General features: G+C 66.6%; 6 protein-coding genes across 6 annotated transcripts; 2 read left to right on the top strand and 4 right to left on the bottom strand.

Moving 5' to 3' along the window:
• The first annotated feature begins 875 nt into the window (after positions 1–875).
• AMSG_02614 (uncharacterized protein) lies at positions 876–2,182 on the top strand. Its single transcript, XM_013904065.1, has 2 exons — positions 876–941; positions 1,371–2,182. Exons 1-2 carry the CDS (start codon positions 898–900, stop codon positions 2,146–2,148), a joined length of 822 nt encoding a protein of 273 aa, XP_013759519.1. The 5' UTR covers positions 876–897; the 3' UTR covers positions 2,149–2,182.
• A 49-nt stretch (positions 2,183–2,231) lies between these two features.
• AMSG_02613 (armadillo repeat-containing protein 3) lies at positions 2,232–4,579 on the bottom strand (the record flags this gene model as incomplete). Its single annotated transcript, XM_013904064.1, has 1 exon — positions 2,232–4,579. One exon carries the CDS (start codon positions 4,577–4,579, stop codon positions 2,270–2,272), a length of 2,310 nt encoding a protein of 769 aa, XP_013759518.1. The 3' UTR covers positions 2,232–2,269.
• An 893-nt stretch (positions 4,580–5,472) lies between these two features.
• On the top strand, positions 5,473–8,438 carry AMSG_02612 (TKL/LISK protein kinase; the record flags this gene model as incomplete). The annotated part of the gene is made up of 2 exons (XM_013904063.1): positions 5,473–8,345; positions 8,374–8,438. The coding sequence occupies exons 1-2, from the start codon at positions 5,579–5,581 to the stop codon at positions 8,436–8,438; spliced, it is 2,832 nt and encodes a 943-aa protein (XP_013759517.1). The 5' UTR covers positions 5,473–5,578.
• A 180-nt stretch (positions 8,439–8,618) lies between these two features.
• On the bottom strand, positions 8,619–9,323 carry AMSG_02611 (uncharacterized protein; the record flags this gene model as incomplete). The annotated part of the gene is made up of 1 exon (XM_013904062.1): positions 8,619–9,323. One exon carries the CDS (start codon positions 9,321–9,323, stop codon positions 8,619–8,621), a length of 705 nt encoding a protein of 234 aa, XP_013759516.1.
• A 149-nt stretch (positions 9,324–9,472) lies between these two features.
• Positions 9,473–10,438, bottom strand: AMSG_02610 (phosphoglycerate mutase). The gene has a single exon (XM_013904061.1). The coding sequence runs from the start codon at positions 10,398–10,400 to the stop codon at positions 9,528–9,530; it is 873 nt and encodes a 290-aa protein (XP_013759515.1). The 5' UTR covers positions 10,401–10,438; the 3' UTR covers positions 9,473–9,527.
• Positions 10,439–10,652: 214 nt separating this feature from the next.
• AMSG_02609 (uncharacterized protein) lies at positions 10,653–11,492 on the bottom strand (the record flags this gene model as incomplete). The annotated part of the gene is made up of 1 exon (XM_013904060.1): positions 10,653–11,492. One exon carries the CDS (start codon positions 11,490–11,492, stop codon positions 10,653–10,655), a length of 840 nt encoding a protein of 279 aa, XP_013759514.1.
• Between the last annotated feature and the right edge of the window lie 203 nt (positions 11,493–11,695).

Genomic DNA, 11,695 nt, shown 5'->3' with positions numbered 1-11,695 from the left:
AGAAGGCATCGTGGGATCGCAGGCCGCCATTGGCACAGTCCCGTCGTGCGCAATGGGGAGGGGGAGGGGGGGGGGGGGGGGGGAGGGACAGCCTGCGTCCATGGTCGTGGTAGATGAGAGGAGGGAAAGCGGGAAAAGAGGGTCGAGGCGGCAGCCCGTCAGACTCCGACAAGATCCAGCCATTGGCAGCCAGGCTGCCGTGAAACAGACTGCTAGTTAGTGGCAGGCGAGACGATGCGCCACGCCTGTAGTCCCGAGGCATTGCCGGGGACACGGGCGCGAGAGTACGGCAGGACGCAACGGGAGGCGGTCCCGGGGAGCAAAGACGGGCATGGCGGCGACGGTGGGCAGGACTGTCCACGCAAGTTGCCGCAGCAACAGCAACCTCTTTCCCATCCGCAGCTGGCGGTGGTACTCCCGGGCGCTGCTGCGGCGGACACGGCTTGCCCCCGTCGCCGTCGTCGCCGGCGGTGTTCATCCCTGCGGCGGCTGCCTTGCCTCAGTCCACGCCCGTGGCTCCTCCGCAGGAGTTCCTGGCGGGCGCCTGGGGGGAAGGCGTGACAGGTCTCTCCACCGGTGCGGTCTGTCTCTGGCTGGATCCTGTGGCTGGCGGGCTGTTGCCTCACCGCTGCCGCGGTGGCCTTGCCTTACGCGTTCTGTCAAGGCCGAAGCCCGTCCAGGATGGCGAGAGCAGAGCACCACCGACAAACGAATTGGCAGTCGTTCGCATTCGCCCCCCCCCCCTCCCCCCCCTCCCCCCCCCCTCCCCCTTCCGCCACCGGTCATTCGCCCGCTATCAATCGGACCCCGCCGAACAACGCCTTTGGCCCCAGCCACACAGTCCCTTCCCACCACCGTCCACCCGCCAACACGCCACACGTTACTGCGGAAAGAAGGATGAGCTCGTCGACGTCCAAGCAGAGTGAGCAGGAGCCTGCAGGGTACGTTGCCCATGAACTTCCCCACCTCCCTTCCCTTCCCGCACCTCTTTCCTCCCCACATAAGTAGCCCAGAAGCTCCTCCCAGCACCGTCCTGCTTGGCTGCGGTGCGGCGAAGGAAGCAATGCGGTTTTTTGCGCCAGCGTGGGGGCGAGAGGAGGGGAGGGGGGGGGGGGGGCGGGGGGGGGAAGGCCAAACCACCCACCCACCCCTACCCTTGCCCCCCCCCCCCCCCCCCGCGCGCGCATATGGTGCAGTTTGGGGCTGTGGTGGGTGAGTAGGTAGTGTGGCCGCCGGCGGGCAAAGGCACAGGCGTGGGCGGAGGGGCACTCACTGCGGTGGCTGCGGGGGTGACCTGGCGGGATACGACGGCGACGGCGACGACGACAACGGTGGCGACGGTGTCGACGACAACAATATGGTGGAGACAGGCTCTCTGACTCGTGGTGCCAGCCGCGGTTCCTGACCATGCAGGCGTCTGCGCTGGTCCTTGCGCTCGGTCTGCTGTGCGGAGTGTTCATTCTCATGTGGAAGGCCTGGCTGGTGTACAACGTCGATGCTAACGCAGTCGACTTCAAGGCCTCGCTCCTTGGCTACACCATCGCCCACCCGAACATCACCACCGAGGTCCGTGAGCTGTGGTCGGACTGCTGCTCGTTCCCCATGTCGACCAACCCGAACACCTCGGCGTTGGACGACATCAAGGGCGCCGGCCGCGCTGCCTTTGCCCTCATCTTTATCGCTGTCGTCTCGGGCGTGGCCTCGCTCGTCGGTGCCGCCTCGCTCGCCATGCCGCCCGCCTACAAGTGCGACTGCGTCTCGGCCCGTGGCCGGTGCGAGATGATCACCATGATGATCTTTGACCTCATCACTTTCTTCTTTGGCTTCCTCGGCTTTATCGTGTACTACGCCCAGACCTCAGACGCCCGCGACAAGATCCTGTGCTTCAACAACGACCCCTGCATCGGCAAGGCCTCGTACGGACAGGCCTTTGCCCTCGGCGCCTTTGCCGGCGCATGCTCGCTCATCGCCTTTGCCCTCCATCTCTCGGCCTTCTGCTTCTGCTCCGCCGCCGCCGCAGACGCCGAGTACGAGTACGAGTACGCCGACGCCTCTAACGAGTCGGGCCTCTACGAATATGCCTACGAGACCTCGGACGACGAGGACGAGTACGCCAGCGAGTCGGAGTCCGCGTCGTCGTCGTCGTAACGACTACGCGAGTAATACGTACCTCTCCCCTCCATGCCACGCACGCGCACACCACCGCACGCACACACACACACACACACACACACACACAAATCGTTTGCTCGCACCTACCGCTTCAAAACTAGATCTTGGCATACCGCTCGGCCTTTTCCGTTCCGACCACATACAGCGCGCCGACGTCAAAGGTAAGGTCGACAATGCGCGGCTTGGACCGGACCCGCACCACATTCCATGCCCGCGTATACTCACCGCGTTCGAGCGTGGCAGAGATCTTGGCGTTGTCGGCCAGGATCTTAAACAGTAGCGCGCGGTGGTAAAAGACGCCCTTGGTCACTGCGCCGAGCGGAATGACGTTGGACTTGCACGCCACCTTGAGCGCAGAGAGCTCGTACTCGTACTCGCCAAACTCGTTGTACGAGAGCCAGTCCTTGGGCCCGCCCATGGCGTCCGCCACCATGGCCGCCAGTGCCGCAATCCGGTCCGTCCGCTCCGGCACCTCCTCCACCAGCGCAATCGCCCGCGTGATGAGCTCGCCAAGCACCTTGTCCTTGAGCGGATTGACAAGAAGCACCTCGCGCTTCGAGTTGAGCTTGGTCTCGCGAAGCTCTGCCAGCGGCTGGAACCGCCGCGACCGGCCCATGTCGTAGAAGCCTGCCGGGATGACATCCTCCCATCCGAGCTTGCTTGTCAGTGCGTACTTGGCCGAAAAGTTCTTCTTGAGCAACTGCGCAAGCGTGTCGTGCGCCCGCTCACGATCCGAACCCTGCCCATGGATCAAGTTCTGAAGCTGGTCGATGCCGCCGCGGTTGCACACCTGCTGCGCAAACATCTCCTGTGCGCAGCAGACCGAAATCGCCCATGCCGCATCGCGCCGAACCGGAGCCGACTCGGACGAGAGCAGCGGCACAAGGAGGTCGACACCCGAAAGCGTCGTCAGCTCGTCGCGCGCCGTCTCTTCATGTGCCATTCCGGCAATCGCCCGCGTGAGCGCAGCCACAAGCTCTGCGTCCTCCGCTGCCGCCTTCAGCGAAGCTAGCAGGATCGGCATAATCTTGAGCGCCTGTAGAATCGACCGCGACTCGTGCTCCTGGCACATCGAGGTCAGCGCGTCAGCCGCGTTGCGGATCACACTCGGCTCCTGCCGCCCGCCGTCCAGAATGGCCACCAGCGCCTGCAGTCCGTCGGCGTGTCGCAGTGCGCTGCGGTTCTCGTAGTGGAGCGCAAACGCTGCGATCGCCGCCAGCGCTGTGGCATGGACCACAGGATTAAAGTGCCGCAGCAGCGCCACAAGGCCCGGAATCGCGCCCAGCTCCCGGAGGAGCGTGCAGTTGGCCGACGTCGTCGCGCAGTTGAGTATGAGCTGCGCAAGGTGCGCCAGTACCGTTGTGTCGGTCGACTCGTTGAGCAGGTTGACCACCACAGAGCCAAACGCGTCGTGGTGGAGCACCACGCTCCGCGCCGGCTCGTGGTTGCACACCCGCGCAAGCGCAAGCGACGCCTGCGCCAACGTGCCAGCCGCCGTTGACGTTGCCAGCACCGTCAGCAGTACCTGCACGTACCCGAGCTCGGCATGCGCCTCGAGCGTGCCCTGCTCTTCCAGGCACGCCGCCATGGTTGCCGCAAGATACGGCGCGAGGAACGAGAGGCTCGGGTCGCCCAAAAACTGCAACACGAGCGGGAGGCCGTCAGCCGTACGCAGCGCAACCCGGTTCGAAAACTCTTTGGTCAGTCGTGCGATGGCGCGAGCCGCCGCGAGCCGCAGGTTGGGTGTCTCTGACGCCAGCAGCGAGAGCAGAATCGGGATGCCGCCAACAGACATGATGGCCCGCCGCGAGTTGTACTCGGCCGCGCAGTTGCCAAGCGCAACTGTCGCGTAGTACGCAAGCTCCTGATCAGGCAGCTGCGCAAGGTTGAGCAGCGCCGGAATGCCGCCCACGCTCACAATCGCCGCCGCCGTCGCGTAGTCGCGCGAGAGCGCGGTCAGCGCAAGCGTCGCGTTCTCCAGCGTTGCAATGTCATCGGCCTTGAGCAGAGTCGCCAGCGGCTCGACCACGTCCAGTTTGACCATCGCCCGCCGCGCGCTCCCGTCACGCGCCGTCACGCAGAGCAGAAACGACGCAGACTGCAGCACCGCAGCCATCTGTGCCTCGGCAGGCAGCGCAAGCGTCGCCTTTAGCCGCGCCACCGTTGGCGCCAGCCCGCCGTGCGTAACCACAAACTTGCGATTCTCCGCCGCTAGCTCGGCGTACGCTCCCAGCGCAAGCGCAGCCATGTGAAACACGTAGTCCTCCGGTGACGAGAGGAGCAGAATGAGCGTCATCGGATCAGAAACTGAAATCGAGACCGGCATCAGCGTCCGCTCGCCCCGTGGCACGCCCGGCACCTTGAGAGATGCGTCATCGGCAACCTCCAGCCCGCCATACCCGGCCATTCCCGCACCGCCGCCGCCCCCGGGCCCGCCGCCCTCGCCACCGTTCCCGCCGCTCACACCGCCACCGCCTCCGCCGCCGCCGCTGCTGCCGCCACCACGCTGCTTACGCCGCCCCGACCGTCCGCCGCGCTCGTCATGACCGCCTGGCGAGTTGCCTAGCCCTTCGCGTCTGTGGTCACCAGCTCCGCCGCTCGCCCCGCCGCCTCCGCCGCCTCCGCCTCCGTCTTCATTGGTCCGCGACCGCTTCTGCCGCGAGTGCGACCTGCGCTTGGTGGTCGACGACGGCATGGCTCGGCACCGCTAGCACTGTCCCACACGTTGTGGAGTCGAGTGTAGCTCAGGGTGAGAAGGAGGGGCGGTGGGGGTGAGACCCGCGCCTGCCTCCCAACGGCAAACCGACTCGGGCGTGCTGATCAATGTCTTGATCAAAGCCTTGATCAGCTTGATGATCAGCTGGCTCATCAACCGCATCCCAGGAAAAGGTCGTGAATCAGCCCACCGCCATCCACTGCTACCTGCGCATGCGCCCACACTACACATAGACCGCAGTGTGTGTAAACACCATCGCACACTCATTTCTCCCGTCCTTCTGTCTGCATTTCTCCTTGCCACCGACAAAGAGCTCTCACGAGCTTGATCAGCGACCAACAGCATTTTCTCTTTGCACAATCCCTCACACATGTTCCATAGCTTTGGCGCAAATGAGCAGATGTGATCCCTCCACGACCACACCCACACAACATAGGGACCACCTTTACCGTCTCATGACCTCATCGCGGTAATCGGTCTAATTTGCCGGCTTGCGCGTCGGGCCTGCCGTGGGCCTGCCCCGGCAAGCTCCACTTGCCACTCTCCGCTCGCTCGTCAAACGACATTGGCATCCGCTCAACCACTCACCTCTCCCACACCCCATCACCGTGTCCCCGTTCTCCCCCTCCACACCCACCTCTGCTCCCCCACTCCCCGTCTTCTCCGTCTCCGCCCCTATCCGTCCCCGCCATGTGCGACGCGAGCCACCCGGAAATTGCGCCTGCCCTGCAACGGGTGGCTGACGCTCTTTCGGGCTACGTCGTCCTGGGCTATCACAAGAAGAAGGTGCTGCATGTCCTGGCCGAGGGCTCCGAGACCGTACCGCCGCTGGATGAGGTGCTGCTACCGGGCGTTTGCGCCTGGGTCTTTCTCGCCCTCCGCCCGCTCCCAGACCCGCAGCCGCATCGCCATCTGCTGGTGGCGTGGTCCGGCCCGCGGGCTTCGGTCGTTGCTCGCGCGTCCATGGCCGCCCACAAGGCCTCCATCAACGCGGTCATTCCGTCTACCCCCGCCCCTCATGGCTTTGTCCGCGCCTCGCGGAGAGATCACTACGCCCTCGATGCCCTGCTCACGGCCGCCGCCGCCATCCACTTTACACCAACCCGTCGGTCGTCGGTCGCGGCGCTTCCAGGCGCATCGGTCACTCGGCCGCCGCGGCCGGCCTCGTTCGCGCTGCCGGCACTGCCGGAGAAGCCGCGCCCGGGATCGGCGCCGCCGGCAAGCCCCGCGCCCAAGCCGGAGCGCAAGCCCAAGCCGCAGCTACCGCCGGCCCGCCCGCGGTCGCGGCCGCGTCCAGTCTCGGTCGCGCACGCCTCCAACATCATTGCTGGGCGCAACCTGACCAAGGCCGCGCCGCCGGTCGCCCGCCGACTCAACTCACCGCGCTCGTCCCGCAGACGAGTCGCCAAGCCGCGGGCCCGCCTCGACTCCAACGCGCGGCGGGAGCGTCGCGCCACCGCATCGGCCACAAACTCACCGGAGCAACCAGTAGAGCCACGGCTTCCGACCCCGCCGCCGTCGCCACAGTCGCCAATGCTCCCAGACTTGGCTACCCCGACTCTGTCGAGTTTTGATGACGAGTCGTCGCTGGTTGGCCAAGAGCTCGGCATTGTGCGCGAGCTCCGCGACCCGGCCACAGTGGCGCAGACACTTGCCGACGCCGTCGCCGTCCTCGAGTGGTCGCACCGGGTGCTAGAGGCCAACCTGGCGTCTGCAGGCAACGAGGTCGCGATTGACGCCAAGGCACGGGCCAAGCACCTCGGTCTGTACGACGGCATCTATGATGGCCAGTGGCTGTGTTTAGCGGCTCCGCTTGAGGCGCTGACCTCGTGGATGTCACCGCAGGACGGCGATGCCGAGGGCAACTCTCAAATTGGCCTTCTCACGCCCGACGAGACCCTCGCATTCTACTCGCAGCTGATGGAGGTGCTCGAGCTGCCCAAGCAGCTGGTGTTTGAGCCTGTAGCGTTGCTGGAACGGCGCGACGTGCCGGGCGTGCTCGCCACTCTCCGCACGCTCGGCAAGCTGCTGGAGGAGCCGCTCTTTGCTGCTCCGCCGCCCACTTATCCGTACCAGGCTGAGCAGGCCCTGCTTGTGTACTGGGCCCACCGCGAGGCGCTGCTCGCTGCTGAGCGTGGCGGACCGGTGGGAGAACTTGACGAGGCTTGGGTCTCGGACGCTGATGCAGCCTCGGCCTTTCTCCGGCTCTCGCACTCGGAGGCTGCTGTGACGCTCGACGGCGACTCAATGGCAGTCATGGCGCGGAGCTGGCTCGAGCCTCGCTACTTTCTGGATCCAGCCAAGCTCGAAATGGGCCACGAGCTCGGCGAGGGCGCATTCGGCCAGGTCTACGCCGCCGTCTACGAGGGCAGCGTGACCGCGGTCAAGGAGATCACCGTCAACGATGCCGAGCTCCCGCCGTTTGTCATCAAGGCCTTCCTCAAGCTTATTGTCCGCGAGGTGCGGCTCCTGCAGGAGCTGCGCCACCCGAACGTGCTGAGCTTTGTCGGCGCTGTCTTTCCCGACGACGGCGGGCTCTCGTTCCGGCTAGTCACCGAGTTTATGGCCCGTGACACGGTTCGCAAGCAGCTCGACGACTACGGCCACAGCCTCGGCTGGCACATCCGGCTCCGGATGGCGGCCGACTCGGCCCGCGGTATGGCCTACCTCCACACCCAGAACATTCTCCACCGCGACCTCAAGTCGGAGAACCTGTTTATCTCGCAAGAGTGGCGGACCAAGCTCGGCGATTTTGGCTTTGCTCGCGTTGCCGCCACCACCAAAGAAGTCACCGCCGCGCCCGAGCCTGCAGCTCCGGATCGCTCGCGCTCGCGCTCGCGCTCTCGCTCACGCCGCTCGCGCTCCCGCATCGACCGCTCGCGCATGACCATTTGCGGGACTGAGGACTTTATGGCGCCCGAGCTGCGGATGGGCAAGGCCTACGACTCGACGGCTGACGTCTTTTCGTTTGGCATTGTTCTCTTTGAGATCCTCACCGGCCTGCAGGCCGACGACCCGCCACTCGCCCGCGACCGCGGCTCCGAGTATACCCTCGACTACTCGCTCCTCCGGGCCTACGTTCCGGCCTCGGTCCCGCCAGCACTGCTGGAGCTGGCCATTGCCGCGACCGCGCCCGATGCCGACGCGCGGCCGTCCATGGCCAACATCCTGTACGAGCTCGAGGCTGCGCGTGCAGCGCGATACGGCCCAACGCCATGGCCCAAGCTAGTCTCCGAACTTCTGGCGAGCGACCTCGAGGCGACTGTCGACGACGCGCTCGCCAGCCTCGCTGCCGCCGAAGACGCCTGGTTTGTCAATCTTGTCGCCAAGCTCGGCGAGGCTCCCGAAGCCGACCAGCTCAACGTCGACGGCGGCCGGCTCTATCCACTGCCGTACAATCCGGACGATGCACCGACAACAGGCCCGCCTCCAGCCCTGCCGCCCAAGAGAGCCAAGGGTCCGCCGCCGCCGCCGCCACCCAAGAGAGCCAAGGGTCCGCCGCCGGCACTCCCACCGAAAAAGCCGGCGCCGGCGCTCCCGCCGCGGCTAGCACCCAAGCCACCGACTCGGTCGCGGCCATTATCTTCACCGGGCGGACTCCAAGCGCCCCCCTCCTCCCCAAGCCGTCGTTTACTACGAGCTCATTCTCGTCGTCGTCGCCTCCGCGGCCACCTCGACCGGCACGTCGCCCATCGGCTCCGCCGCCACCGTCGCACGTGTAGTGCCATCCTCACAGATGCATGTCGCGGCAGGCGACGCCGACGCGGATGCCGTTAAAGGTGAGGTCGGCTAGATGCGCGGCAGCAGCAAGGGCGTCGACAGGACGATGGAACCTGATAAAGACCTCTGCCCACGCGTCGAGGCCGGTGGCCGAGCTGGTGGCAGAACGCGCAGGCCGTGGGTGGGACCACACGCGATCTGTCCCGCGCCACGCCCGCCGCCTCCGGATGATGGCCTGTAGCACAAAGCCGTGCGCAGAAGCGAGACCCCGAATCTCGTCGAGGTCAACCGCAAACGGCAGGCGCGGAAAAACGAGCGTGGCGAGCCGGCCACGGGTCGAAGGCCGCGGCCGAGCCCGCGGGAGCGGCGGGACGTCGACGGTCGAGTCGGTTGCCCGCAGAATGGCCGCCCGCTTCCGCGGCACTTGAGCGAGGAACATGCCGCGGTAGAGCTTGTACCAGTCGGTTGATGGCCTTGAGCCGCGCGTGGCCGGAAAGTGGCGGGCGGAGAGCGTCTTCCACAGCACCGGATCGCGGGCCCATTGCCGCCAACTCCTCGACACACCGGCGACGCGGTTGAGCGTCACCGGATCGAGAAAGCCAAAGATGATGAGCAGGAGCTCCGGGGGGAGATCGTCGGCATGCGCGCCCGCAGGCGCCAAAGAGGAAGTGCAAGCATCGGGAGTTGTGGTTTGCAGGCTGGGTGTAGCAGCCATGCAGGATGTGACCGGAAACGTGATGGGCGTCAAGCCACGCGAGGTGGCTCGGTTTTGTGGTTGCGGGGTGGCGGCGGCGAATGGAGCCGCGCTCGTCGAAGGTGATCGGGGTGGACGGCGGCCTGAGTGCAGCAGTCTACGAGCGTGCACGGGCATGAGCATGTGTTTGCTGTTGTGTGTGGGTGTGTGGGATGGGGCGTGGGGCTAGTGGGCGGTGGCGGCGGACTGGTTGCGGACGGCCTCGGCGGCGGCGGCGACCTCGTCGGGGTCGCCGAGGTAGACGCCAGAGAGGAGACCAGCCGAGTTTTCTTGGCGGATGGGGCGGAGCGAGTCGTCGAGAGTGTAGACGAGCGGGACGCCCGTGGGAATGTTGATACCGAGGATGTCGTTGTCGTCGATGTTGTCGAGGTGCTTGACGAGAGCGCGAATGGAGTTGCCGTGTGCAGCGACGACGAGGCGCTGGCCGGCGGCGATAGCCGGGCCCATCTCACCCTCCCACAACGGCATGATGCGCTCGACAGTGTCCTTGAGACACTCGCCACGCGGTAGGATGTCGCTGTCGAGGCCAGCGTAGCGGCGGTCGTGGCCAGGCCAGTACGGCGAGTCTGTGTCGAGCAGCGGCGGCGGGACATCGTACGAGCGGCGCCAGACAAGGACCTGGTCCTCGCCGAACTTGTCGGCGGTCTCGGCCTTGTTGAGGCCCGACAGCGCGCCGTAGTGGCGCTCGTTGAGGCGCCACGAGCGGGAGACCGGGAGCCACTCGGAGCCCATGACCTCGAGGGCGATGTTGAGGGTGGAGATGGCCCGCTTGAGGACCGAGGTGTAGGCGGCATCAAACTCGAGGCCTGCGGCAGCCATAGCTGCGCCTGCGGTGGCGGCCTCCTTGCGCCCGTCGTCGGTGAGGGCAACGTCGACCCAGCCAGTGAACCTGTTCTCCAGGTTCCACTGCGACTGGCCGTGCCGGAGGAGGACGAGGGTGTGGGCCCACCGGGCGGAGGCGGTGGCGGCGGTGGCGGCGGTGGCGGTAGCGGCGGAAGTGGTGGCGGCCGAGGCAGCCCGCATGGTGGCGGCAAGCATGTTTGGAGCGTGTGGTGTGGTGTGGTGTGGTGTGGTGTGGTGTGGTGGGGTGGGGTGGGGTGGCTTCACTGGCTGGAGGCGGAGTGGGAGCGGTGGGAGCGGTGGGAGCGGTGGGAGCGGTGGGTGCCAGGGGACAGGCGCGCGGGCCGGACTCGACCGGCGGGCGGACTCGGCGGGCTGGGCTCGGCATGGCCGGATGCTGGGCCTGACGGATCGGTATGTGGAATTGATTCCGAAGGGCCGAAGCTCGGCTTACTCGTGCTTGGGACGTTTGGAGGGAGGCAGGACGGTGGCGGGCGGCGGGGTTGGAGCGGCAGCTGGCGGGGTTGGAGCGGCAGCTGGCGGGCCCATGACAGAGGCTGCGGCCTTTCGCTTGCGCTTCTTCTTCTTAAAGACGACCGGGGCAGCGGCTGGTGCTGGTGCCGGAAGATCGGCGGCCAAAAGCTGGTCCACAGACGCCTGCGCGGCGCGGATCGAGTCGACAGTGACCTTACCGGCCATGGCCGCCCGATCGCGGTTGGCCTCGATGGCGGCAATGTCTGTCTCGGCCTTTTCAGCAGCACGCGCCTCGTCCCACGCCCGCCCGGCTAGCACCCGGGCCTCGCCTTCTTCGACCGAGAGCCACTGTGTCGATCCCAGGGTGGTATCGTCATCGGCTACCGCTCCAAGACTGGCCACGGCATCGGCATTAGCATCGGTATCAGCGCCGGCATCGACACCTTCAGAACACGCAGTAGGCTCTCCGGCTGGCTCAGAAAGGGCGATTGGCACGGCGAGGCCCGGTCCGGCAGCAGCGCCGAGATCGCGGGCGAGTGCGGCGCGGGCCTCTGCGTCGATGGCGGCTAGCATGTCGGCGTCGGCCTTGGCCGCCTTGGCGTTCGCCTTTGCGGCCATGCGCTGGCGCAGCAGCAGGGCATCGACAGCCTCGCGGTGCTTGGCACCAGCCTCATGGACAGCACGAGCCCGCTTGTCGCCAGCGAGCCACACGTTGCACGCCTTGCAATGGTAGCGGCCCGGGCGTGCGGGCTTCCGGGCGTGCGCCCGCTGCGTCTGCGCCCCCGCACGGGCCAGGGCGCCATGTAGCCGATCCATGGCGACGGTGCCGAGCGTGTGGTAGAGGAGGAAGGGAGAGGAGGGAGGAACGGAGGGAGGGAAGAGAGGAAATGGGTGTGAGTTGAGTGTGAGTTGGGTGGCGATGTCCTCTATCCGTGCTCTGGTGGTGGTGGGGGAAGGGGGGAAGGGGGGGGGGGAGGCGGAGGAGGGGGAGGGGGGGGGGGGGGTTCGGACGCCTGCCG

This window comes from Thecamonas trahens, assembly GCF_000142905.1.
Source record: "Thecamonas trahens ATCC 50062 unplaced genomic scaffold supercont1.15, whole genome shotgun sequence".
NCBI classification, from domain to species: Eukaryota; order Apusomonadida; family Apusomonadidae; genus Thecamonas; species Thecamonas trahens.
The sequence above is the reverse complement of the archived record's forward strand: the minus strand, read 5'-3'. Positions and strand labels throughout refer to the sequence as shown.

Coding starts and splice junctions, on each gene's coding strand:
- AMSG_02614 (XM_013904065.1), top strand. CDS start 898: ATGAGCTCGTCGACGTCCAAGCAGAGTGAGCAGGAGCCTGCAGG. Junction 942..1,370: donor AGTGAGCAGGAGCCTGCAGG/GTACGTTGCCCA, acceptor TGGTGGAGACAG/GCTCTCTGACTCGTGGTGCC.
- AMSG_02610 (XM_013904061.1), bottom strand. CDS start 10,400: ATGCTTGCCGCCACCATGCGGGCTGCCTCGGCCGCCACCACTTCCGCC.